At 44.3% G+C, this 27,680-nt stretch overlaps 1 protein-coding gene across 6 annotated transcripts in view; it reads right to left on the bottom strand.

Moving 5' to 3' along the window:
- The window catches only part of LOC118409686, a 39,905-nt gene that overhangs the window by 4,809 nt on the left and 7,416 nt on the right, over positions 1–27,680 (bottom strand). Inside the window, exons 2-40 of one of the 6 annotated variants that reach the window (XM_035810887.1) lie at positions 27,034–27,252; positions 26,640–26,867; positions 26,149–26,454; positions 25,648–25,884; positions 25,303–25,404; positions 25,154–25,158; positions 22,133–22,352; positions 21,276–21,512; positions 20,769–21,020; positions 20,375–20,599; positions 20,019–20,246; positions 19,409–19,591; positions 19,018–19,236; positions 18,492–18,728; positions 16,335–16,417; positions 16,223–16,286; positions 15,830–16,048; positions 15,429–15,656; positions 14,130–14,972; positions 13,667–13,888; positions 13,114–13,350; positions 12,466–12,860; positions 11,506–11,779; positions 10,810–10,922; positions 10,306–10,399; positions 9,855–10,016; positions 9,020–9,194; positions 8,307–8,448; positions 7,901–8,021; positions 7,152–7,286; positions 6,646–6,902; positions 5,716–5,881; positions 3,962–4,216; positions 3,348–3,514; positions 2,680–2,852; positions 2,055–2,254; positions 1,354–1,473; positions 796–915; positions 179–313 (exon numbers count right to left, since the gene is read on the bottom strand). In XM_035810887.1, the coding sequence (XP_035666780.1) occupies positions 179–313; positions 796–915; positions 1,354–1,473; positions 2,055–2,254; positions 2,680–2,852; positions 3,348–3,514; positions 3,962–4,216; positions 5,716–5,881; positions 6,646–6,902; positions 7,152–7,286; positions 7,901–8,021; positions 8,307–8,448; positions 9,020–9,194; positions 9,855–10,016; positions 10,306–10,399; positions 10,810–10,922; positions 11,506–11,779; positions 12,466–12,860; positions 13,114–13,350; positions 13,667–13,888; positions 14,130–14,972; positions 15,429–15,656; positions 15,830–16,048; positions 16,223–16,286; positions 16,335–16,417; positions 18,492–18,728; positions 19,018–19,236; positions 19,409–19,591; positions 20,019–20,246; positions 20,375–20,599; positions 20,769–21,020; positions 21,276–21,512; positions 22,133–22,352; positions 25,154–25,158; positions 25,303–25,404; positions 25,648–25,884; positions 26,149–26,454; positions 26,640–26,867; positions 27,034–27,252 (7,998 nt within the window). Of the gene's footprint in view, positions 1–178; positions 314–795; positions 916–1,353; positions 1,474–2,054; positions 2,255–2,679; positions 2,853–3,347; positions 3,515–3,961; positions 4,217–5,715; positions 5,882–6,645; positions 6,903–7,151; positions 7,287–7,900; positions 8,022–8,306; positions 8,449–9,019; positions 9,195–9,854; positions 10,017–10,305; positions 10,400–10,809; positions 10,923–11,505; positions 11,780–12,465; positions 12,861–13,113; positions 13,351–13,666; positions 13,889–14,129; positions 14,973–15,428; positions 15,657–15,829; positions 16,049–16,222; positions 16,418–18,491; positions 18,729–19,017; positions 19,237–19,408; positions 19,592–20,018; positions 20,247–20,374; positions 20,600–20,768; positions 21,021–21,275; positions 21,513–22,132; positions 22,353–25,153; positions 25,159–25,302; positions 25,405–25,647; positions 25,885–26,148; positions 26,455–26,639; positions 26,868–27,033; positions 27,253–27,680 lie in introns of all 6 variants that reach the window. The other 5 variants (XM_035810886.1, XM_035810890.1, XM_035810889.1 and 2 more) reach the window with 5 other exon arrangements.

Genomic DNA, 27,680 nt, shown 5'->3' with positions numbered 1-27,680 from the left:
ATATCATTGCATTGTTTCGCTTTGTTTCTTTTTGCAATTGAACATGTTTGCAATGAAGTTAGATAAAAGAATGAATACGGGGGTTATTGAATGATTGTCTAGAGAAGAAATTTCATATAGATTGCATCAGTTACAACTTCCAATCCCTAGAACTAACGTATTTTGCTTTGCCACTCACCGTTGCAGGTCACCCCGTCGTCCGCCAGGGCGTATCCGCTCTTACAGGCGCACTGCTTGGCGCCGCCGTTGTTCAGACACCAGCCGTTAACTACGTCACATCCGCCTGTATCTCCTACGGGGCACGGGTCCGTAGCTGCGGGTAGGAAAAAAAGGAGTTTTGTTACCTATTTCTTTTAATAGCATGTATGTTGAAGTTAACATGTGTATTACTAAATAGCAGTTAATCAAGCAATCGAATATGAATTTGGTAACGGTGAGACATTTCAGACAGCATCCACTATCCTGCTAAGGTGTCACCGACTCAACCGTTTTCAAAGCATATCAAGGCATTTGTTATCACCTAGAGGTCTAAGCTTCATCAACATTTACATATATATTAGTGTAAAGCTGTGTAAAGCATTCAGTAGGAGACAATTGGAGTCTTTATGACTAGAAAATGTTTCAGTTAATATCTATTTAGGAATAACCTGCATTACTTTAGAATCGATGCTAAGTATGAACACTACATCTGCCCTTTGCATCATTTTCTTAAATTTCTTAACGTTTACTATACACTACCATTTTCACGACTGATCATCAACAAGTGTCCCATTGGGATATTTCTGCCGTACTCACGTGAGCAGGACTTGCCGTCCGACCCCAGTTCAAACCCGCTGTTGCAGGAGCAGCTGTAGGAACCCTCGTTGTTGTTGCAGACCTGGTCACAGTCGCTAGCTGGCGTGCACTCATCCACATCTGTTGGAATCAAATACTTCTATTAGTATCAAACAATTGTTATGCTTTTTAGCGATGAGATTCTAGGACTTGCTACAGTAGCATCAGCTATACCTGTGTTGGTCATCCCTGAAAAGAGCATAGAATGTGATAATTAAATTGAATTTTGTGCTACAGCTCAAATTCACACAAAATTGTATTAAATAATTCTTTATGGCATTGATATTTATTACAGTGCTCCACATGTCGCTGAGAATTATGAATATAAATCAAATATGTGTGGATGGTGTTCAGCACCAAGGACAGGTATGTTCCCCGTGTGTGGGTAGTGTTCAGCACCAAGGACAGGCTTGTTTACTTGTGTGTGGATGGATTTCAGCACTTGGTCAAGTCCTACGCGTGTTTACTTGTGTGGGAATAAGGCCAGGTCTAGAATCACCACCCAAAAAGGCATCTTACCGTTACAGGAACTACCGTCGTCTCCCAGTTCATACCCGGCGTTACACGAACACTGGTAGGAACCCGGAAAGTTCACACACAGCTGTGCACAGGAAGAACCTGATGCGCACTCGTCCACGTCTGTAGTACAACAGGAACAATGTTGGACCAAATTTACGTGAAAAAATGAAAATCAAAACACAGACGTTATGTGTGTGTCGATAAGTCAGTTCTTGAATACTAGAAATAACTCATTGCCACCAACTACAACTGGTTCTGTAACTGCAAGCTTGAAAATTGAACTGCATTAAAACCACGCATAATATGATAAAATTGTGCGAGGTTTATCAAAATAAGTTATGTTGTTACTGGTTTAGCAAACATATCTATCAGTGAATACAATAAACTTAAAGTACACTAGTCTTCCTTGTATCATACTGATTAAAACATCATCATCATCTTACCAAATCTATAAACATATTAACGTTAACTTGCAATGATACTTAGAGCACTATATATACGTCATACGATTGTCGTATGAGTTCAAACTGAGTGTATTCTTTGAATTGGCGTGCATGTGTCGTGGAAAGGTCTGTTGTATTGTTACGGGAAAATAATTTAATAAGCTCAATGTCGGCGGTTGGTAATGTCACAGACATCTTGAATGTCATTGCGCCGTTACTCATGCATGTGCTACCAAAAAGTAGATTCTGTTTCCCTACCTGAACATCGCTGCCCGTTCCCCGAGTACCCGGTGGGGCAGGAGTCACACTGGTACCCACTGATGTTAGCCGGGGCGGGAAGGTCGATACATCGGACACCCGCGTAACATGGCTGGTAGTTGGCTGCGCATGCGTCGATGTCTGACTCACAGTTGGATCCAGTGTAGCCGGCTGCGCATGTGCACTCTTGCATCACAAACCTGCATCGAAATGGCAGAATGATAAGAATGAATGATTTTTTTTTACATGAACATATTATGGTAGTCTTTTCATGATGGAAGAAAATGATGATGCAAATGTCTTTTTTAAAATTGATCCTTTGATTTTCGATGGATTAACACGTATTAATGTTGAACTGTCTTCCCCCATCCCTTTGCCAATACCTTTATTTGAGTCCACAAAATGTCGCCTTTTGAACCTGATATACAGTTTTCTACTGACCAGCCAGCGGAAGTTTTGCTTGCACCATGGCCAGTCGTAGTGCGCATTTTTTTCTGACAACCGATATTTCAAGCCAGTCTTCCTGACTTCGTCCCATAGATAGCTTTTGGAGAGAAATAATTAAAAACAACACCGTAAAAGTCCTCGGCACGTGGTAAGGTACGGTTACCAGGTTAAATCTTACCTAGTGTTATTGGAGGAACTCTGCGTGCCTCCGCTGGTGGCGCAGCTGCCGCCGTTCTCACAGCTGCAGAGGTACACTGTGGGCCAGTAGAGGGCGCTCGCGCCGCCGGAATCGGTCACCAGGATCTTCAGGTTAAACATCTCCCTCCTGTCCACCTGCCAGCTGAACGTGGCCTTTGATAGAGACAAGACAATACAGAGGTATGTAGATACATGCTGATATTCTTTTAAAGCATATTGAGTTATCTCAAAAGCATCTCGAGATATTTCAAAAGCATCGTAAGATCTTTTAATGTACTGTAAATGCAGAAACTTTCGCGGTGGTTTAGTGTTCGTGGTTTTCGCGGTGGCCGCATCACTGCGAACTTAAAACCAACGCGAACGTTTTTGCATGGCAGTAAAAGACAACAGACATATTGAGATCCTTTTCAGAATATTGAGATTTTTCAAATCTTGTTGAGATTGTTCATAAGGTCTCAACACTGATTGAAAAGTTCTCAAGAATTAAGTACGAAATGTTTTGTTTTTGCTTATAATGGAAACGACTCAAAATCGTTAACAATTTTAAAAAAAGGTATACGAGAAAAATAGAAATATTACAAGCCCAACTCAAGCCGAAAAAAGGCCTACAAACGAGGCTAGATTTCAGCACGTAACGTAAGTACTTACCGTATTTCCGCTCGAAGAGAGAACAGACGCCGCCAGGGTAGACGGTGATGAGATGGAGAAGCTGATGGAGTCTCCGTTCCTGTCCTCAGCAGTCAGCGAAAACTGTAGCGTCTCCTGGTACACAGCGTACAGCACGGCAGGGCCGGTCACGGTGGGAGGGTAGTTACCTATGGACGAACGATAACACAGTATTAGTGTATAACGTTAGTTTCGTCCGGTTAATCCAGCAATTCAACATAGTTTTTCGTTGGTACAAAAACATTGTTTGTGGGGTCGTGGTGCCTTAGCTACGCGCATGCGATGTGTTTGGCCCCAAACCCAGAGAACATGAGTTCGAATCCTGTCATCTTTTGCTATTGGAAGAAGACTACACGACTTTTCTGACTCCACCAAGGTGTACAAATGGGTAATAAAACACATTTTTGGCTGTTGAATGTACCCGCTAAATGACATTTCATGTATTTGACGATTGAGGCTAAAGGTTATTTCAAAATTCTAATTTACAGTTTGTGTGATATATCAATGAGAATCTCCTTGGATATATCAGGTTCAACGCTCTGCGTTTGAACTATATACGTCACTCTACATATTTGCAAACAATGAGAAGAACTGACTTGATTTCTGCGAGCCGTCCTCGATGGTAGTAGACTGGTGCAGAGAGGCCTCCCCCACCGCCACGTCACCCGTCTGCAGCACGTCGTACATGCACTCCTGGTTATCTCCGCACTTGTCCTGCGCCTGTTGCAGCAGCACCGGGTCAGCATTCTCGACCTCGTCCCCGAAGGTCGGCACGAAGGTGTCATCCTGGAAGGTGTCTACGCTCTGGCCGGCATCGTAGTGGAAGAGGGATGTGACGGGTAAGACTTGCCCTGTGTGATTTGGATGCACAGTTTAGCACTACTAGTACAGTGGAAGCCGCTTAATTGCACACCCAATTTGCCAGTGAATTCCGTGCAATTATCCGGCGTGTGCGATAATGCGGAGTTGGTCATTTGAACCGCATCACCACGGTCGGAGGGGCCGAGAGGTAGTATGGGAGGTAGTACAACGCACAGTTTATTTACGTGTTACAGTAGTGCTGTACCTGTTGTGCTCCGGACGTCATATACATGTCTTCACGAAACATCGTACTGCAATGTACTTGAAATCGAAACTAAAAGTAAGTGACTGTATACGTTATGTAGCTTCCTGAGCACGAAACTAAAGCATTGCACCGCCGAAGACGAGTGTTATGTCCGTCTGTAGGCCCCGAGTCGCTGTGTTGTTTCCAACTGGCTGCCAGGAACAGTGTTAGAACCACTGCATAAGTATTTCCCCGCGACCCTAATTAAGTAATTAGACAATGGACAGATAGAGAACATTTGTTATTGAGTATGTCATAACAAGTTGTCTGCCAAATCGTAATGCGGGCTTTGACGACCTTAAGCGGGCGGGCGTCTCTTCATGAGGCCGACCCCACGATATCGCTTTCTTTTGATCCCAATAACAATTTCATACATGTTGTCAGTATAGCGACTTCACAAAGGCCGTTTTCGGCTTATTTGTACCGTGTCTTACGATTTTTAGCACGCATTTTCAGTCAATTTGTTGACGATGTTTGACAAATTTTCGTGCAATTATCCGGCGTTGGTGATTTTTTGTCGTGCAGATAAGCGAAGTCACTAACAATGGAGTGAATGGGAGACGGTTTGGGATTTGGGGATTCCGTGCAATTACCCGAAGTGTGCGTTTATCCGAGGTGCAATTAAGTGGCTTCCACTGTATTAAATCTGTGTCACATTTTCAATAAACAAACAATATTGTAATATTAATTGCAAATTCCTACCCGAAGGTAATTGCAGTTAACACGGAAGGGGACAAACAAGCAGTGTGGAACAGTATAGAATATGTCTACTCTAGTCTAAAGCCAACTCTAAACTGTAACTTGTTGGGTTTGACTTCTTTTCCTCAGACAGTGGAAGACGAAGGATCCCACCTTTTCTATAATAATAATATAGGTTTAGCATACTTTCCTAGCATCAGCGGTTTCTATTGAAACCGTAACGTGAGTTCACACGTAAAGTTAATCTTGTATTGTTATAGAATCCCCTTTTAACATTATCCCGAAAAGCGATCAACAAAGTGATGACAACGCTAGTTCGCCTTCATCCGTGGGGTAACCTATATCCGTTAATATAAAAGAAAACAGGGTATTTATGGACATCAAGTTGACAGGCGTTACCTTAAAACTGTGCATATCGTGGAAATGTTGCAATTTGACACCACCGTCCGTTGGCTTTATATCAATAAACACCCTGTTTATTAAACGAACAGATATAGGGTACCTCGCGGAAAAAGGTAAAATTGCGTTACTATCATCACAACTTACATGATCGTCCGAAGTCGAAAATCTGCCTCTCAGTAGAATCACTGGACAGAACCGTCCCGTCATACATGGTGAAGTCGTTGGCTTGATCGTCGTCCCAGACTCCCAGCAGGCCTTTCGTTTGTCCCTTGAAGGATTCCGGGGCGGAGAAGACGATGGACATCATGCCCTGCAGACGTGTTTCAACAACGCGTTAAATTTCCGTAAATAGTTTCATCAGGTTGGTAGATCAATTCAACAAAGTCTTCTTCGTTACACAACCTTCTTTCAACCATAAAAGAAGGCTGTGCAACGAAGAAGACTTTGTTGAATGTAACGCGTTTAATTGCTTTTTAAGGGAAGTGCAAAGAAACTGAGCTATGTAGCTGTAGATACGTGTTGAACATGATAACAGTGCACCGGCCTGCGTACCAAATAGACTGTGTGTATGTCACTCTGTGGAAGCTAACGCGATATTTACGTGCATTTATGTTCCCCTCTTGAGATGTGTGTTAAAATGGGCGGTTGTTGGAGTATCGTGTAGCTATACGGTATAACAGCCAGTGAAACATGATAGAATACACTCCTTATGTTATGTCTTATAAAATTTCTTTTTACGGAATATCATATCCTCAGTTTGGTTTGGAGTGCGATGATTTCTTTTCCATGCTGATACGCATTTCCTATTTTCGTATGCATCAGATCTTATAAGCCGGTCCACCGTTCAAGCTGCTTATGCCCGATGTCAAAGGTGGAGGCAACAACAAAATTATGAACAGTTCTCGTCTATGCTTAGAACTGTCCATAAGGGTTTTGTTTACGTCTCAGGGGCCTTCAACTTTGACATATTACCCCAGACTGCGCATGAGCAGCTCAATGTGTAAGGTAGCTAATTGATAGCTTGAGAAGCTTAAATGGACCATCTTATAGCTCATTGATAGAACACAAACTCACCTGTTCTACTTGTGCCGTCGCGGACACACCTGTACTGTAGTACACCTTGAATTCGTTAGCACTTGGCCTAGAAACCAACACGTTGCTCTCCTGAGCAATTGTGGAGCTGACGTTGCCGTATATGGTCATGTCTTGCAGTGTGCCATCGATATACAGCGACATGCCGGTTTCGGAATCAGACGCTATGTTTACTTGAATCGGGACGCCACCCATCTTTTGAATGACCATGGCCGAGAAGGCGGTTGCCGTGTTGGTACCTGGGGAAAATTCAGCAATGTGGTTTGAGAATTGGTCTGTTAATTGTGCAAATAAGTCTAGAGTTAGGATGGCGTATGATTCACAGCATTATCGACGTCTTTAAATAAGATACAATCTGATTGCTTGCATTCCTTGGCTTGCTTTCTACTTACCAAAATGTCTTTAAACTAGAAGAAAAAGTCTTATTGACAGGAACATCCTGTCAGTAGCCTCGGCCTTTGAGAAACCGATATTAGATGGATCCTTACCTTCAGGGAACGCCGTCCTGGCCTGCAGCTGATACTGTCCGCTGTCCACATCCGCCATGACGTATTCGCCTTTACCGTTGAAGGTGTAGCGCTTTCCGTCCAGTGTGGTGATGTGAGGGTCTCCCCATGTCCAGCCTTTAGGGGGTTAGGGAGAAACGGTAACGTTAAACAAACAGTAAGTAACAGCAATAATGAAAAGGAACAGACACGGGCCATGAACTATGTATATGTAGTGATGTATGTTGATAAATTGATTAGGACGTCTTGAATGATGTAATCCTTATATCTGTTATATTGCATCTGAACCTGATCTCTTCCCTTATTACCTCAATGGAAAGTGACTTTCATGAATAAATAAAGTTTCAAACAAACAATACAAAAGTTGCACAAGCAATTGGATATGGCTGTAAACGATCAGAAGTTTCAGATACCAGCAGCATCCTATATCTTTTGTCAGTGACTGAAGAGAATGCACTGATAAGTAAATGAGATCAAGACAGTTGCAATACGGCTCAATTGCAGATGACAGTTGCTCTCATCGGTTGGCTGACAACGCAATGTTTTGTTTTCAAATTTCTCAGATGCCAGATGTTTCAATTTAGTCTACATTTAAGATTAAAGACGAATTTCGTAAGATGTTACTTGCACTTTTTCCTTTTACAGTTTCTTTTTACACAATCGCAAGACGATCAACACCATAGACGGTCCACACGACAAGCACACAAAGCTCTACAATAAAAGACACCTACTCCATACGGGTGGGAGGTACTGAGAGCAGTTAGCCGACGGGCGCTTCTCGTAGAACAGGTCACAGGTCCCCACACTTTCCACGCAGCATTTTGTGTATGCATATTCGTCATCTGCACGGTTCTGTAAGAGAGGCAACATTTGGTGTTGTTGGCGATTGTCTTGCATTTCTATGGTATATCTAAAAGAAACATATACATAACTACACGTTTGGTATCAGCAACCTAGAGAGGGCTAGGGATTTCTCTCAAGGATTTTAAATAACAAGTTAATTATTGATTAAGCATTGCAAATTATGGAATTATACAAAAGAATGACTAAATGTTAACTAATAAACACCATAGATGATTGTAAAAGCAAAAATAAAACTTGGGACGTTCAAATAAGGCGCTGTCGATATTTCCTCACCTGTGTAACGTATCCCCCATCCGGACCTCCGGTCTTCAGCGCGCCGTCTTCATAGCAGCATTTCTGCACCAGCCCGTCCGCTGTAGGAAAGGCGCTGTAGGCGCAGATATCCCAGCCCCAGCTGCTCCAGTCGATCTGGAACCTACAGCGATAGGAAATAAATGAAAGAATGAACTTTATTGCCCGACATTTCTACATGGTAACATGTAAGACAACAGCAATAACTCTGTTTATACAATGACACTTGTCTTAGGTCTATAACTGCATAACGTTATAGGCTTTTGTCGCAGTTGTAGGTAACAAGAAATAATCTATTGTTATTGTTTTCATTATTTTCATTAACATTACTTTTTTCTATAGTATTCTTTACGTTCCGTACACTACTTTAAGTCTTCTGACAAACTTTGCCTGTGAGATTGATAACGTTCACATGAAAAGTGGTATTTGACTTTTCTTGAAATCCTGAGAAAATCAGTAAAACCTGACATCTTCTGTGCTGCTTAACATTCCCATCTGATACATGTTGCTGCCGTTTGCCACATTTAAACGAGAACTTTTTTTATGCCTTACTCATCAAATTGTGAGACCCACTTGCAGGCATCATACATAGTTGCAACCCGTATGTAAGCTCAGCAAGGCACCTTAGTATGTTCTTTGAATATTCTTCCCTTAGTCTTACATATAATGGTGTTAAGTTGGTCTGCTGTACTTACGCTCCGTCGAACCACAGCTGCCACTCCGTGCAGGGGCAGTCCGGCGGCAACTCACTCAGGGAGGACTGCACGTCTGCGGGGTCCGGCTGGTCCCTGTGCCAGGCCAGACACTCCAGCCGCGCGTCCATGGTGCCGTCAGAGTCCTCCATCCGCACCATCCACTGACCAACGTATCCTGCAGTAAAGGAACGAAGGCTGATTTGGTTAAACAGGTCCCTCTTTAATTTTATCATATCCCTAGCAGGCCTCTATACTGCGCCTTAGGAATACTCTTTGCAATTATTCCCTGACTTGAATAAGGTAAAAAGGGGAACCCAGCTTTAATTAAGGATGTCTTCTATACCGTTCTGTTCTACATTATACCAAGTCCAAGCTGTTTGAGGAAAGAGTCCTAGATCATACCGACCAGAGCACAGGAAAAACAACTAACGGCACCAGTGGCGCTGTCCTTGGTGCTGAAACTGGTATATAATGAGACCCAAGCTGCTTAATTTCTACAAAGACAACACCGTAACGCAGTAGCGTTTATTTGTAAGGGGTTTCGCTTTTAAGTAGTGTATAGAAATACAATTTAAGGCCACTTCGATTTCTCCATAGTACTCTCTACCAGCTTACAGTCGCCCGTTTTGTGTTTGAACACAATTGCGTTAAAGATTCAATCACATTTGAGAGTATAGAGGTCTTATTCCGATGTTTCTGGATAAAATCTTACAGTATGTGCCGAAGCAACTTGAACCTACTGTCCAGAATGTAACATTGCTTGGTTTTCGTGTGGTTCAATGACACTCTATGTACTTAGGGCATTGCAAATATATAACGAACATAGCAAAATTACCTGTGTTCCCCTCGACCTCATCCAGTAGGTGCATCCGCTGGGTTCCTGAGTACGTTGGAAGGTTGATGACGTTCTGTCCCACGTCCCCGGCACTGAAGCCTGCCACGGGCCATGGTAGGTCCTGGACATCAGTGAAGTACTGGTAGTACTCATCGCTAAATCCTAAACAAAGACATACCAGCATGAAGCACATATTACCACTGTAGCACAGAAACTATGATCTGTCAATTTAAGCAAAGACTGTTTGTTGAAAATGGTTCCCAATTTACCAATTTCTTTTTTTACTCATTCAATGTCAAGAGTAAAGGACTGCCATGAACATTGGGTACAATCGTATGTACATGTACGAACGAAGTGCGATCGTGGTTTTGGTCTGATACATGCTTTCATTGGTTTTATAGCATACAGGGCGGAATTATTTTGTATAGGATCAATGTCGCAGAATACGTACCTGGATAAACCCAGTTGAGCCCTCCCTGCGGGTAGATAGACTTGCCGAAGGAATGCAGGGCGTTTGTCATCAGCACGGCCTGGAACGTGTTCGTCTGTGGTAGAGGAAAGAGCAAGAGGAAATGTTAGTAAAAAGTAATGCAGTAATCTTAAAAGCATTTTGATGACAAGGGCTGAAACCTGTGGACAATGGCTGAAAGTCAAATATTATGTACTGATATGTTATATAATTAACACATAATGTTTGATTTACATATCAAGAAAGTCTGTCCAGAAAGTACAATTTGAGTTCATGGTTTTTAGAACGTGCCATGTACTGCCCGTACGAACAGATCATGGCAAAATAGAGAATATTACCGGCATGAGAAACACTGAGAAGAAAAGAAAACCGGTAAGGATGAAGAAAACGGGTTGTCAAATATTGTTGGTGCTCTAAGTGTGAAAGAGTTACACTAAGAGAGATTGGATACGAGTATGTGGCAGATGTTTAGGTTATACTTTGTACCTGTACGTCAGTGAGGTCACACTCCTGGCAGCCCCAGCCCCGGTAACAGCTGCAGCCGATGTACGGGGGAAGGCGGACCCATGTCACCACTAGGGCCCATGTTGGCCTGAAATCTGTCGGAGAAAATATTTCATAGTTTACATAGATAGACATTTCATATATGGTAAACGCAATGACAGAGATTATACCTAGCCTCATCGCCTCAAAAAGCAGCTGTTTTATATTTTTCCTGTTATGTTTTCTCGATCATGTTTCTTTGGCATACTAGGGGTATACTAGTACATTGACTTTGTCGTCATCCATTTTGCTATTGATGGGAGTGGCTGAACCATTTTCATGAATTGTGGTGAGATGAGATGTGCATCAAAGAATACCAATTATACATTTGAATTTCCTTCCTTGAAACCTTAAGTTGCACATGAGTCAAGGTTCTTCCACAGAGTCTCAAAAATCCCTGTCCCACAGCAATATAAAAGAAAAGGCCGACGAGTCTCCGATCTCTTAATGGCGTCATCCTCCTACGCACGGTCCCCAACGGCTAGCTAACTGACCACAAGGATTTTCGACACGACTGTGGTCCCTCTGTGTAGGGGAATGAATGGCGTTTCAGCAGAATTATATGATATCGCCGCTTTTCTCCAGGTAGCACCTACATAGGTATACACATGAACTGAGCACGAAATGTTGGACGCCTACCTGGTATGGATGCATCGTAGTCGTTCGCATCTTCTCCTGCGCGATTCAGGATCTCCTCGGTGTTAGCCTGCCCGTCTCCCTCGGCGTACGAGTGGAAGTAGACGTGGGAATGTTCGGCGGTGTCCTGCCTGTCCAGGGAGAGACTGGACGCGTCTGACATGGCCCAGAACGGCGCGATCATGGCGATGTCGCTGTACATGCGCCGGGAGCCGAACAGATACGGCACCCATGGCGCCCATGGCGTCTCGAAGGAGATCATGCCATTGTCACAAACCTGACGGAGTTAAATATAGGCCCGGTTTACACGACGCAAAAAAATGACTTGTCCTAAAGATGTCCTACGACGCGGCGCCTGTCCTCGGACGCTTTTTTGCCCATGTAAAAACGAAAATGACGCAATGCGGCACACCACATCGCGTCGTTCTCGTTTTTACACGGACAAAAATCTGATCTTGGACACGCGTCGAACGTCGTAGGACATTTTTAGGACAAGTCATTTTTTGCGTCGTGTAAACCTGGCCTTAAACGATACCAAAGGTTAACAATAGACGATAGCTAAGTGTAAAGGTGACAAGAACCAAATACTGATTACTGCGGAACAACACAAGACAAATATGTCATCAATGAAATTATAACCTAGAATATGTACAATCAGACACGTTCTGGAGACCACCTTTGCATAAGTACCACCTGGCAATTATGACCACTTTTGATGGCCCAGAATATTTTTTCTCATTGACACAAACATTAAAAACTCTATCTATAGTGACCACCTGTTAACTTTGACCATTTTGCCAGTTCCTCGAGAGGTCAGTACAGACACGTTTGACTGCATTGTATTTTGAATATTGAAGCCTGAGTGCCTAACGCCAACATCGAGTGAGGTAAATTTACTATTTGATCGAGTCTGATGTGTGAAACGATAACCAACAGGCTCATAGATGATAAAGTTACACTCACATAGAGTTTGTAGTGCCTCTTTCCATAGAACGGGAAGCCTTCATCGTTGATGCTCTGCTCCAAACACTCTCCCCAGTAATGGCCGTCGCCACTGTTCAGGAGATCCTCATACTCCAAATCTCCAGCATCCGGACCGAATGGGTACAGGTTGGAGTCTTCAAGCGGATTTGGCCCGGGGACCTCGGTAGTATATGATCCAGGGTCGTCAGTGGGGTTATATGGTCGAGGGTCCTCAGAGGGATGTGGTCCTGGACCCTCAGATGGATATGGTCCAGGGCCCTCAGATGGATAATATGGCCCATAGTCCCCAGAACCACTCGGTCCATATTCTCCAGACCCAGTTGGTCCATAGTCACCACCATCACCTTCTACGTCACAGAATGTCCCGGAGTATCCTGGAATCATAGTAGATGGAAATGGTTACTTGCAATCATGTCATCGTCTCCGTACATTTAATAGCTACAAGAGCTGTGTTTTGACGTAGCAGTTATATACGCACTTATACATCCACCTCAAAAAGGCTCGATTATTCAAGTCATCCGTCTTTAGAATGTTTAGAGAAAATAAGAAAGAAACATGCTATCGTTAGGTATAAAAAAGACAGTCGTATAAATAATGTGGTTATTCGAAGAGGAACCTGGCACATACCTTCCTCACAGTCGCACATGTAGGAGTATCCATCACAGTCTGTCGGGTAACAGGAGCCGTGCTCACAGCTGTCAATTTGGCATTCTCCAACCGCAAACTCACAGTAAGGCCCCGTGAAACCTTCTGGGCAGTCACACCAGACGTCACCACCTCCCCAGGAGTCCGTGTGACATGCTGCCCCGTTCTGACATTCGTTTAAAGCACAGTCGGTTGGTACGGTGGTCTCACACACTTTACCTAGAGCAGGCACACATTTGTCATGCTATCAGTACAACACAACATAAAGGTTAAGTTAGTATAGGCGGACATTTTGATTCTGATTTAGTGATTGATTCAAGTCAATAAACCTTATAGGTCATCTTTCCTCAATATTCATGGCAGATCACACATAACATAAGAGAAAAAATACATAGCAATAAGATCAATTTCGATAATTTGTAACCTCTCAAATGTATCATGTTTCTGGTGACTTTCAACGTGTCCTGGCCCATTGCTTGAATGTCCAGATCATTACATAGACACATTAGTCATAGACCGTAAATTACATCCCAACCTGTGAATCCTCTTGGACAGAGGCAGTAGGCGTAATCAGGGGAGAAACTGTCTGGTGGTACACAAGTGCCTCCCTCCATGCAGGGGTTTTCCCCAGCGCAGGGGTTGGTAAAGTCGGCACATGTCGGAAGATCGAACCCCAGCGGACAGTCACAGTACCAGCCTCCGTCTGGATCCTCACAGCAGGAAGCGCCGTTTTGACAGGGGGAGCTGCTGCAACCATCTGCGGAGGAAGGGGTGGAGGTGTGAGATAAGAGAAATTTAATTTCAACACGAAATAATATATATTGCATTTACTAAAGGCAATTAGCCAGCGTAAGGGTATGTCACCACGTAAGGAGTGGTATAAACCTGTGTGTGTAAGCACGTCGACCGATAATGATGAGGAGGAAAGCTTACATATACATGTATAACCTTGCTGTATGAACAGATCACGCATGTAGCATTTGGAGTTATCTACTCACCGGTATCGTTGTACTGACCGTCACCAGGGCCATAGTCCCCAGACCCGGTTGGATACGGTCCGGGGCCCTCAGATGGATAATATGGTCCAGGGCTCTCAGATGGATACGGTCCGGGACCCTCAGATGGATAATATGGTCCGGGGCTCTCAGATGGATACGGTCCGGGACCCTCAGATGGATAATATGGTCCGGGGCTCTCAGATGGATAATATGGTCCAGGGCTCTCAGATGGATACGGTCCGGGGCCCTCAGATGGATAATATGGTCCAGGGCTCTCAGATGGATACGGTCCGGGACCCTCAGATGGATAATATGGTCCGGGGCTCTCAGATGGATACGGTCCGGGACCCTCAGATGGATAATATGGTCCGGGGCTCTCAGATGGATATGGTCCGGGACCCTCAGATGGATAATATGGTCCTGGGCTCTCAGATGGATACGGTCCTGGACCCTCAGATGGATAATATGGTCCTGGGCTCTCAGATGGATACGGTCCTGGACCCTCAGATGGATAATATGGTCCTGGGCTCTCAGATGGATATGGTCCGGGACCTTCAGATGGATAATATGGTCCTGGGCTCTCAGATGGATATGGTCCTGGACCCTCAGATGGATAATACGGTCCGGGGCTCTCAGATGGATATGGTCCTGGACCCTCAGATGGATAATATGGTCCATTGTCTCCAGACCCGGTTGGTCCATAGTCTCCAGAGCCGTGTAGTCCATAGTCCCCGGAACCGCTTGGTCCATAGTCTCCAGACCCGGTTGGTCCATAGTCACCGGAACCGCTCGGTCCATAGTCACTACCATCACCTTCTACTTCACAGAATGTCCCGGAATATCCTGGAATCATTGATTGAAATGGTTACTTTGCTATCGTGTCATCGTGTCTGGATAATCAATTGCTACAACTTTCGTTGTGACATAGCAGCTCACTTTAAGCACATATACGCGCCCATACACCCAACGCCTGAAAAAAAAGTCTCGATTACTTATGTCTTTAAAATGCTTTAGACCTTCAACAGAGATGCAATAGATTCACAGAGTTAAAATCTTATGTATTCAAGGGGTGATTGCATAGCCAGGAGAGTAGTCACTTTTAAAAGATATTTGCAGCGCAAATTTCAAACAGGAATCGTAAGTAAACAATGCTTCTTATTCCCATTTGCTCATGAGAAAATAAAACAAAATTGTTAGTGGAGATATTTTCAGAAGTTAGAGTTATGCAGAAATCGACAACGGGCTTTAGACAAGAATGGTTTTATACTTTTTCTAATGGTCGCCCCATCACTTACATACCTTCGTCACAGTTACAGGCGTAGTATCCCGCACAGATCCATTCCACGCAGTCGCCGTTCACGCAGGTGTCTTCCTCGCATTGCCCTATCGCAAACTCGCACACAGGTCCCGAGAAACCGTCCGGACAGCTACACCAGGGATCTCCCCACGACTCCATGATACAGGTCCCTCCGTTCTGACACTCGTCTGATGTACAGTCGGTGGGCATTGGAAACTCACACGCTCGTCCTGATGAACATTGGATGGGGTTAGGGGTCAGTAAAACGCTTGTAAAAAGACGATCAAGGCCGGAACTGCAATAACTTTACATTTTTCAAATCAGATGGTGGGAATTAATTCTAAAAACCTCATCCTACGAAGTAAAGCTGCGTCAATCATAGAACCAAAGCTATATTCCTTACCTGTGAATCCTGGCTGACACTGGCAGTAGGCTTGGTTACTGTAGGAATCGAAATGACAGGTGCCTTCGTTCATGCAGGGATTCTCTTCTGACATGCAGGGATCACTAAAGAAGCTGCAGTCAGGCTCCTCGTACCCAAGCAGGCAGTAACAGTACCAGTCTCCTTCGGGGGCCTCGCAGCAGCCAGCGCTGTTCTGACAAGGGGAGTTGCTGCAAGTACCTAAAGGAAAAAGAAATTGTTAAAAGCGTTGTGATGTTGCAGCCATTTTCCAGGGAGAGTCGAAAGTGCGGCAAACACAATCCGAGTCCTTTTTAAGGACCCCTACAAACTTTCGTCTCCTAAATTCTGTTACAATGGAATGGTTCTGCTATAGTATGTATATTAGAAGCTCACCGTTTGGATCCAAGCCGTAGTACACGGCGTAGTCTCCAGGTCCATAGTCCCCAGAACCGCTAGGCCCATAGTCTCCAGAGCCGTACGGTCCATAGTCCCCAGAACCGCTTGCTCCATAGTCTCCGGACCCAGTTGGTCCATAGTCACCACTGTGCTGACCATCACCTTCTACTTCACAGAATGTCCCGGTATATCCTGGAATCATAGATGGAAATAGTAACTTTGCAATTATGTCATCGCCTCTGGACATTCACTTACACACATACGAGCTGTATTAAACATCGCAGCTCACATTAAGCAAATACACGCACGTATAACACTCGTTCTCATTGAAATGTCGAAAATGGCATTTTTTTTTGTCGAAAAATAAATCGACTTTATTTTCAGTGAAAACTACCTTGTTGTTTAGGAAAATTCCTCTTTTAACCGTAGCCAAAAAATGGCAACTTATTATTTTCGGTCCCATTGGTAATACATTACAGTGCGGGTAACAAACGTTACCGGTAACGTTTGTTACAACAGTAAACTTTACCCTGTTTTCTTCTAAAGGACTTACCTTATTGACTACATCATTTGGGTATAAGTGGATGTCCCAAGGAACATTTGAAAAGTGGGCAGCTTTTTTACACCAGGTCAAATAGAAAGCTTAGACAGCATCGAACAATGGTAACGTTTGTTACAGTCATTTCTGTACAACATTTTGTTAAGCAAGGTGGGATACAAATAACAGTCAACAACCCTTTCTTGTTTCTTTAGGAAGCCAGAAAAACTGTACAGCGTCACAAAAATGGTCATTTCTAGTCTTATACGTGGATAATAAAACCGGGGCAACCATCGCACTCGTGCTGGTAACGTTTGTTACAGAATCTGGCGACAGGCATAAACCACCTCACACAGCCTCCAAGATCAGTGACAGTAGCGATCTGACGTGATCGGTCAGAGGGCCTTGGTAGCGGGTTTCACCTGCCGAACAATTATTCTGGGAACTGAATTGTTACATTTTGGCTACTATTTGAATTCTTCGTTTCTTCTCAGGCGACAGCCATTTTTTAGGGTGTGAAATCTGACCCGTGGCTATAATAACCGTCTAAGGCACGATTTACACTTGTAGTTTTATCTGTAGTACTACAGATCGTAGTCTACTACTGTAGTAGCCTACAGATTTTTTCTGGGTGTAAACAGAAATGAAGTGTAGTCTACTACTGTAGTCTACTACACCCTCCGAGGCTGTAGTACTACAGTTCAGCGGACGTTCTATGAGAATTCGAACAGGGTGTAAACAGAAACTGTAGTAGACTACAGCTGACTGACGCCAACCGCGTCAGTCGCCTCCTGCGCTGCATACGTTCTTGGCGTGTCTGGTTGAAAACCTGGGTAACACTGCAACATGAACATAATGACCTCCGCCTCTCCCGTCATTTTGATCCGTCCGGTGGTCAAAATTGGCACTTTTGACACAACAGGAAGAGTGAAGAAGACCAAAAAATTGATGCTGTTCGATCTGGTGTAATTCGAAACGTACGCGTGTTTTATTTGGGTCATCTGCGGTCAATGTACTATTTTCTATTGTCATGGCCTATTTTTCAGAGTGCCTTGTATTAGAAAAAAAACTTTTTTTCACAAATATAAGATTCCCGCGCCCGCCAAGTGTCAAAGGTCACATTCAGTCACTACAGTTTCTCCGTAATCAAAGAACAGCAGGTGTCCCGCTATGCTCTCTGTCAGTGAGTGTAAACCGGACGCGAATCTGTAGTCTACTACAGTAGTAGACTACGATGTGTAGTACTACAGATTCAAGAAACAAGTGTAAATCGGGCCTAAGCCATCAACCAATACGAATGTTGTTGTGCATCTTTTGTAAAACATTACAGGGGTTATGGAAAAATGAAGGAACCAGTGATGTTGTCTATGATTTGCTCCATATCAAGCCGTAAAGTCAGGCGACAGCATTTCGACATTTAAATGAGAACGAGCCATAAATCCACCTTTAGGAAACGTCTGGATGGTAGAGGTCAATAGTCTTTAAACTGTTTTAGACAAAAGAACAGGGAACATGCTAACTTTTGTTAAATCAAAGAAGGGTATTGTAAACAATGTGATTATTCGAAGAGGAACCTGGTACACACCTAAATCCAAAAGTTTTGATGATTTACTTTTAGCAGTCCGTTAAGGGTTTTAGACAAAAGAACAGAGAACATGCTAACTTTTGTTAAATGAAAGAAGAGTCGTGTAAACAATGTGATTATTCGAAGAGGAACCTGGAACCTACCTTCTTCACAGTGGCACATGTAGGAGTATCCACCACAGTCTGCCGGATAACAGGAGCCGTGCTCACAGCTGTCTTCTTGACATTCTCCAACCGCAAACTCACAGTACGGTCCCGTGAAACCTTCTGGGCATTCACACCAGACGTAATTACCTCCCCACGAGTCCGTTACACAGGCTCCCCCGTTCTGACATTGGTCCAGAGTACAGTCGGTGGGTACGGTGGTCTCACACACTTTACCTAGACCAGGCAAACATTTGTCACGCTATTAATACAGCACAACACAAAGGTAATAGCAGGACATTTTGATGTTGGTTTATTGATGGATTTATGTCAAGAAGCCCCTGAACATATTTTCTCAATAGTCTTGGCAGATGACACCAAACAACACAAAGACAACTTCAGAACAATAAAAGCAATGGCTAGATCTTATAATTTATCAAATGTTACCACATCCATAATTAACCCATTGCTTGTCTTAAACATTATCAAATGCATATAAGCCATTGATATTAAATTGTATCCCAACCTGTGAATCCTGGCGGACACTGGCAATAGCCGTAGTCAGGCATGGTTGGGTCGAAGACACAGGTGCCTCCCTCCATGCAGGGGTTCTCGTCTACGCAGGGGTTGGTAAATAAGGCACATGTCGGACCATGGAAGCCCAGCGGACAGTCACAGTACCAGCTTCCGTCCGGATCCTCACAGCAGGAGGCGCCGTTTTCACATGGGGAGCTGCTGCAACCATCTGTGGAGGAAGGGGCGGTAGGTATGAGATCAGAAGAACGTTAATTCTTCAATATGAATGATGATATAGTATGTCTATAACGTAACGAGTACATGTATATCTGTGAAATGCTTTTGCACCAAGCGATGTATTTGACACATCACAGATACAAAATGTGGAGTTGTATACTCACCGGTATCGTTATAATGACCATCACCAGGTCCATAGTCCCCAGAACCGCTAGGCCCATAGTCTCCAGAACCGTACGGTCCATAGTCTCCGGAACCGCTTGCTCCATAGTCCCCAGAACCAGTTGGTCCATAGTCACCACTGTGCTGACCATCACCTTCTACTTCACAGAATGTCCCGGTATATCCTGGAATCATAGATGGAAATGGTAACTTTGCAGTCATGTCATCGTCTCTGGACATTCAATTGCTACAAGAGTTGTGTTTTGACATAGCAGCTCACATTAAGTACATATATGCACCAATACATCTAACTCCTGAAATGAAGTCTCGATTATTTATGTCGGCAATCTTTTAAATGTTTTAGACCTACAAAAGAGTTGCAAAAAGGATTCACAGTCACTTTTAAAAGTTATTTTTAGCCTTCGGGAAAATTATGCAATTTTCTAACAGGAATCATAAGTAAACAATGCTACTTATTCCTATTTGCTCCTGAAAAATAGATTATGTTAGTGAAGATATTTTCAGAAGTTACAATTATACAGAAATCGACAACGAGCTTCAGACAAGAATGGCTGAACAGTTCTTGTAATGGTCACCCCATCACTTACATACCTTCCTCACAGTTACAGGCGTAGTATCCGGCACAGATCCATCCCACACAGTCGCCGTTCACGCAGGTGTCTTCCTCGCATTGCCCTATCGCAAACTCGCACACAGGTCCCGAGAAACCGTCCGGACAGCTACACCAGGCATCTCCCCACGACTCCGGGTGACACGTCCCTCCGTTCTGACACTCGTCTGAGGTACAGTCGGTGGGCATTGGAAACTCACACGCTCGTCCTGATGAATATTTAATGAGGTAGGTGTTAGTGACCTACATGTTGAAAGACTGGAACACTATTAACTTCAAATCAGATATTCTACAAGGTGAAGATATATCAATGAAAGAATCAGAGCGACCTTCCTACCTGTGAATCCTGGTGGACACTGGCAGTAGGCTTGGTTACTGTAGGAGTCGAAATAACAGGTGCCTTCGTTCATGCAGGGGTTCTCTCCTGAGGCTGAGTTGCAGGGGTCGCTAAAGTCTGTACAGCCAGGTTCCTCGTACCCTAGCAGGCAGTAACAGTACCAGTCTCCTTCGGGGGCCTCGCAGCAGCCAGCGCTGTTCTGACAAGGGGAGTTGCTGCAAGTACCTGCCAGGAAGAGTGAACTTGTTTAAATCATTGGAAAGCTTCAGCCATGTTTTATTTCCAAGACAGCAAGAAGTCTTTCACGCACATTCTGAATCGTTTTTTATGATACTCACCACCTGCGTTTGTTGTCAAGTTCTTTAAGAGATTTTCTGGTACATATCGAGCTTACCGTTTGGATCCAAGCCGTAGTACATGAGGTATTCTCCGGGACCACCAGGTCCATAGTCCCCAGAACCGCTTGGTCCATAGTCTCCAGAGCCGTACGGTCCATGGTCCCCAGAACCGGTTGGTCCATAGTCTCCAGAGCCGTACGGTCCATAGTCTCCGGACCCGGGAGGTCCATAGTCACCAGAACCAGTTGGTCCATAGTCACCACTGTGCTGACCATCATCTTCTACTTCACAGAATGTCCCTGTATATCCTGGAATCATACATGGAAATGAACATTTTGCAAATATGTCATCGTTTCTGGACATTCAATTTCTACAAGAATATGTAATTACATCATAACTTACATTAAGCATATAGGCACCTAAATCCAATAGTCTCGATGATTTACGCCAGCAGTCCTTGAAATGTTTTAGACAAAACAAAACAGGAAATATGCCATCATTCGTTGTATAAAAAGACGATCAAGTAAACAATGTGATTATTCGAAGAGGAACCTGTTACATACCTTCCTCACAGTGACACATATAGGAGTATCCACCACAGTCTGCCGGATAACAAGAGCCGTGCTCACAGCTGTCTTCTTGACATTCTCCAACCGCAAACTCACAGTACGGCCCCGTGAAACCTTCCAGACATTCACACCAGACATCATTACCTCCCCACGAGTCCGTTACACAGGCTGCTTCGTTCTGACATTCTCCCAAGGTACAGTCGGTGGGTACGGTAGTCTCACACACTTTACCTACACCAGGCAAACATTTGTCATGCTTAGAGTGCAACACAGAGCTATGTCTAGCTTGAAGCTTGCATTTTTAGTTTAGAGATAGAATAAAGGTAATGCACAATATATGAACACCCGCGTATCTTCGCAGATTACACGAAAGGTAAAAAAAACACCTGTTAAGTTCATGAACTGATCATCAAATGCTCTAGCCTGGAATCCAGCCGTGTTGTGCTCTGGTCGCACTGCTTCCTGCCAACACGTCTGGCCTTCGTTAGGATTGGAACAATCGGCCCTTACGTCACTAATGAGTCGAAAGATAGAAGTAGTGTTCCGTTCGATTACAAACTGTAACCATGATTGTTTGTGTTCGATTTCCACATTGGTGGTGCTAACAGCCAATCAGAAATCTCGCAGATAAAATCTGCGAATATTTAAATGCCGATCCTTTGAATGGTAACGAACACCAGTCGTATTGGCAAGAAGCGTACCTCAGGGGAGCGACCAAAGCACAATACGGCTGGATTCCAGGCTACAAATGCTCTATGTCTTAAAGAATCGCATCTTTCCCTAGCCTTTTGCTTGTAGAGAGCACTACCAGGGTACTTGCATCAGTTATGGACATTTGTTAATATTTCTACCTGTGAATCCCCTTGGACAGAGGCAGTAGGCGTAATCAGGGGAGAAACTGTCTGGCGGTACACAGGTGCCTCCCTCCATGCAGGGGTTTTCTCCTGAGTTGCAGGGGTTGTTAAAGGTGGCACATGTCGGAAGATCGAACCCCAGCGGACAGTCACAGTACCAGCCTCCTTCCGGATCCTCACAGCAGGAGGCGCCGTTTTCACAGGGGGAGCTGCTGCAACCATCTGCGGAGAAGGGGTGGAGGTATGAGATCGGAGAACGTTAATTCTTCAATGTGAATTAAGATATAGTATGGCTATAAGGTAACGTGTACATGTTTATCTATGGAATGCTTTTGCACCAAGCGATGTATTCGAAACATCACATATACAGAAAGTTTAGTTATGTACTCACCGGTATCGTTATAATGACCATCACCAGGTCCATAGTCCCCAGAACCGCTAGGTCCATAGTCTCCAGAGCCGTACGGTCCATAGTCTCCAGACCCGGTTGGTCCATAGTCACCACTGTGCTGACCATCATCTTCTACTTCACAGAATGTCCCGGTATATCCTGGAATCATAGATGGGAATGGTAACTTTGCATTCACGACGTCGTCTCTGGACATTCAATTGCTACAAGAGTTGTGTTTTGACATAGCAGCTCACATTAAGTACATATACGCACCAATACATCTAACTCCTAAAATGAAGTCTCGATTATTTATGTCGGCAATCTTTAAAATGTTTTAGACCTACAAAAGAGTTGCAAAAAGGATTCACAGTCACTTTTAAAAGTTATTTTCAGCCTTCGGGAAAATTATGCAATTTTCGAACAGGAATCATAAGTAAATAATGCTACTTATTCCTATTTGCTCCTGAAAAATAGATTATGTTAGTGAAGATATTTTCAGAAGTTACAATTATACAGAAATCGACAACGAGCTTCAGACAAGAATGGCTGAATATTTCTTGTAATGGTCACCCCATCACTTACATACCTTCGTCACAGTTACAGGCGTAGTATCCTGCACAGATCCATTCCACGCAGTCGCCGTTCACGCAGGTGTCTTCCTCGCATTGCCCTATCGCAAACTCGCACACAGGCCCCGAGAAACCGTCCGGACAGCTACACCAGGGATCTCCCCACGACTCCATGATACAGGTCCCTCCGTTCTGACACTCGTCTGAGTTACAGTCGGTGGGCATTGAAAACTCACACGCTCGCCCTGACGAACATTGGATTGGGTTAGGTGTCAATAACATAGATGCAGAAAGGTTGAAGCACTAACAACTTCACAGTTTTCTAATGATATGGTGAGAATTGTTTCTATAAAAATAGTTTCTCTACAAGATAAAGTTATATCAATCATAGAACCAGACCTTCCTTACCTGTGAATCCTGGCGGACACTGGCAGTAGGCTTGGTTACTGTAGGAGTCGAAATAACAGGTGCCTTCGTGCATGCAGGGGTTCTCTCCTGAGGCTGAGTTGCAGGGGTCGCTAAAGTCTGTACAGCCAGGTTCCTCGTACCCTAGCAGGCAGTAACAGTACCAGTCTCCTTCGGGGGCCTCGCAGCAGCCAGCGCTGTTCTGGCAAGGGGAGTTGCTGCAGGTACCTGTAGGAAGATTTAGTTTGTTTAAATCATTGGAAAGCTTTAGTAATTTTTCATTTCCAAGACAGTTAGAAGTCTTTCACGCACATTCTGAATCGTTTTTTATGATACCCACCACGTGCGTTTGTTGTCAAGTTCTGTAAGAGATTTTCTGGTACATATCGAGCTTACCGTTTGGATCCAAGCCGTAGTACATGAGGTATTCTGCGGGACCACCAGGTCCATAGTCCCCAGAACCGCTTGGTCCATAGTCTCCAGAGCCGTACGGTCCATAGTCTCCGGACCCGGTTGGTCCATAGTCTCCAGAGCCGTACGGTCCATAGTCTCCGGACCCGGGAGGCATATAGTCACCAGAACCAGTTGGTCCATAGTCACCACTGTGCTGACCATCATCTTCTACTTCACAGAATGTCCCGGTATATCCTGGAATCATACATGGAAATGAAAATTTTGCAAATATGCCATCGTTTCTGGACATTCAATTTCTACAAGAATGTGTATTTACATCATAACTCACATTAAGCATATACATGTAACCTAAATACCAAAGCAAAAGTCTCGATGGTTTACGCCAGCAGTCCTTAAAATGTTTTAGACAAAACAAAACAGGAAATATGCTATCATTCGTTGTATAAAAAGACGATCAAGTAAACAATGTGATTATTCGAAGAGGATCCTGCTACATACCTTCCTCGCAGTGACACATGTAGGAGTATCCACCACAGTCTGCCGGATAACAGGAGCCGTGCTCACAGCTGTCTTCTTGACATTCTCCAATCGCAAACTCACAGTACGGTCCCGTGAAACCTTCTGGGCAGTCACACCAGACGTAATTACCTCCCCACGAGTCCGTTACACAGGCTCCCCCGTTCTGACATTGGTCCAGAGTACAGTCGGTGGGTACGGTGGTCTCACACACTTTACCTAGACCAGGCAAACATTTGTCATGCTATTAATACAGCACAACACAAAGGTAATAGCAGGACATTTTGATGTTGGTTTAGTGGTGGATTTATTTCAAGAAGCCCTTGATCATATTTTCTCAATAGTCTTGGCAGATGACACCAAACAACACAAAGACAACGTCAGAACAATAAAAGCAATGGCTAGATCTTATAATTTATCAAATGTTACCACATCCATAATAGACCCATTGCTTGTCTAATACAATTATCAAATGTATATAAGTCATAGATATTAAATTGTATCCCAACCTGTGAATCCTGGCGGACACTGGCAATAGGCGTAGTCGGGCATGGTTGGGTCGAAGACACAGGTGCCTCCCTCCATGCAGGGGTTTTCTCCTGCGCAGGGGTTGTTAAAGTTGGCACATGTCGGATCATCGAAGCCCAGCGGACAGTCACAGTACCAGCCTCCTTCTGGTTCCTCACAGCAGGAGGCGCCGTTTTCACAGGGGGAGCTGCTGCATGGACCTGTGGGGGACGGAGGTGTGAGATCTGAGAACTTTCATTTCATTACGAAGTAAGATATATTGAAGGTTTAAGGCAATATGTTCATGGGTGACCTTTATGTGATTTTGAATTAAGCGATTTTAATTTGGAGTTCTGTGTACTTACCGGTATCGTTGTACTGACCATCACCAGGGCCATAGTCTCCAGAACCGGTTGGCCCATTGTTACCACCATCACCTTCTACTTCACAGAATGTCCCGGAATATCCTGAAATCATAGATGGAAATGGAAATTTTGTAATTATGTCGTCATTTCTGGACATTCAATTTCTACAAGAATATGTTTTTAAATCATAGCTCACATTAAGCATATAGGCACCTAGATACCAAAGAAAAAGTCTCGATGATTAACGTCAACAGTCCGTGAAAGGTTATAATAGGGAACAGTTCGTTGTATTAAAACATGGTCGTGTAAACAATGTGATTATTCGAAAAGGAGCCTTGTACATGCCTTCGTCACAGTGGCACATGTAGGAGTATCGATCACAGTCTGTCGAATAACAAGAGCCGTGCTCACAGCTGTCTTCTTGACATTCTCCAACCGCAAACTCACAGTAAGGCCCCGTGAAACCTTCTGGGCAGTCACACCAGACGTCATCACTTCCCCACGGGTCCGTTACACAGGCTGCCCCGTTTTGACATTCGTCCAGAGTACAGTTGGTGGGTACGGTGGTCTCACACCATTTACCTAGACCAGGAACACATTTTGAATGCTATCAGTACAACACAAACTATCCTGCTCATGAAATTACAACTTTCAAGTTTCTTGGTAGATTTTCGTCAACCCGCATTATATCATCTTACCTGCATGCCATTGCTGATCACAACAAACAAACAAACGCGACAAAATCACAACAATACAATAAAATGTAAAAGTTGAAAATAACTGGATGCACAAAACCTTCCAACCCATTGCAACTTCTTCCCAGCCTATTGCTTGTCCAGAAATTACCTGTGAATCCTCTTGGACACGAGCAGTAGGCGTCAGCGGAGAAACTGTATGGCGCCGTGCAGTTGCCTCCGTGCTGGCAGGGGTTGTTTCCAGCGCAGGGGTCGGTATAGTCGGCACATGTCGGACCATAGTAACCCAGCGGACAGTCACAGTACCAGCTTCCCTCTGGGTCCACACAGCAAGAAACGCCGTCTGGACAGGTGGAGCTGCTGCAAGCATCTGCAGCGGAGTCTTCAGACCCAGTTGGTCCCTCGCCATCATTGTACTGACCATCATCTGGTATTTCACAGAACGTCCCGTGGTATCCTGGAATCATCGATGGAAATGATAATTTTTTCCAATCATGTCATCGTTTCTGGACATTCAATTGCTACAAGAGTCTTGTTTAGACATCAACGCAGAAATCATTAATAATCAATACGGTTTTATCTATATCTAGTCCTGAGAAATGAAAATGATGGTGTAACTTTTCGGAAGATCACATGACATACCTTCGTCACAGTTACAGGCGTAGTATCCCGCGCAGATCCATCCGACGCAGTGGCCGTTCACGCAGGTGTCTTCCTCGCATTGCCCTATCGCAAACTCGCACACAGACCCCGAGAAACCGTCCGGACAGCTACAATAGGGACCTTCCCACGAGTCCATGATACAGGTCCCTCCGTTCTGACACTCGTCTGAGTTACAGTCGATGGGCATAGAAAACTCACACGCTCGTCCTGATGAACATTGGAGGGGGTTAAGTGTCAGTGACATACACGTAGGAAGGTAATCAAGGCTGGAATAACTCAAAATTCTTCAAATCAGGTAGTGTCAATTAATTCGAAAAACTTTCTTCTACAAGGTAAAGTTACGTCAATCATAGAACCAGAGCGACCTTCCTACCTGTGAATCCTGGCGGACACTCGCAGTAGGCTTGGTTACTGTAGGAGTCGAAATGACAGGTGCCTTCGTGCATGCAAGGATTCTCTTCTGACATGCATGGATCACTGAAGTAGCTGCAGTCAGGCTCCTCGTACCCAAGAAAGCAGTAACAGTACCAGTCTCCTTCGGGGGCCTCGCAGCAGCCAGCGCTGTTCTGACAAGGGGAGTTGCTGCAAGTACCTAAAGGAACAGGGTTGTAAATAAGGACACATAAGTTTTATACCACACATTCTGAGTAGTGTCCGATTGCAAGAGAAGTGGGCATTACGTGGTCGTCTGTGGCAGCCATGTAGGCAAGTGGGTAAAATGTCAAGATACAAATAGCTCCATACCCTTCTTGAGTTGATGGGTTATCCCTGGCTCTAGCATCACGGAATTGAAAAGCGGGGCCCAACTCTCTCCTTCCTACGTTCTTACCTCCCCAACCGAAGCCATGTACCCGTATCTTATGCTTTGGTAGCTTGAAGAACGCCGTGTAGTAAAGTATTCTTTGCAACACAACATCGGTAGCATGATAAGGGATTCGAACCCGGGACCTCTGGGTTGTGGGACAAGCTCCGTAACCGTTACGCTAAAACAACGCCACGAAGGTAGATGATTAGGATGGA

The sequence above is a fragment of the Branchiostoma floridae genome, chromosome 2, assembly GCF_000003815.2.
Source record: "Branchiostoma floridae strain S238N-H82 chromosome 2, Bfl_VNyyK, whole genome shotgun sequence".
NCBI classification, from domain to species: Eukaryota; Metazoa; Chordata; class Leptocardii; order Amphioxiformes; family Branchiostomatidae; genus Branchiostoma; species Branchiostoma floridae.
The sequence above is the reverse complement of the archived record's forward strand: the minus strand, read 5'-3'. Positions and strand labels throughout refer to the sequence as shown.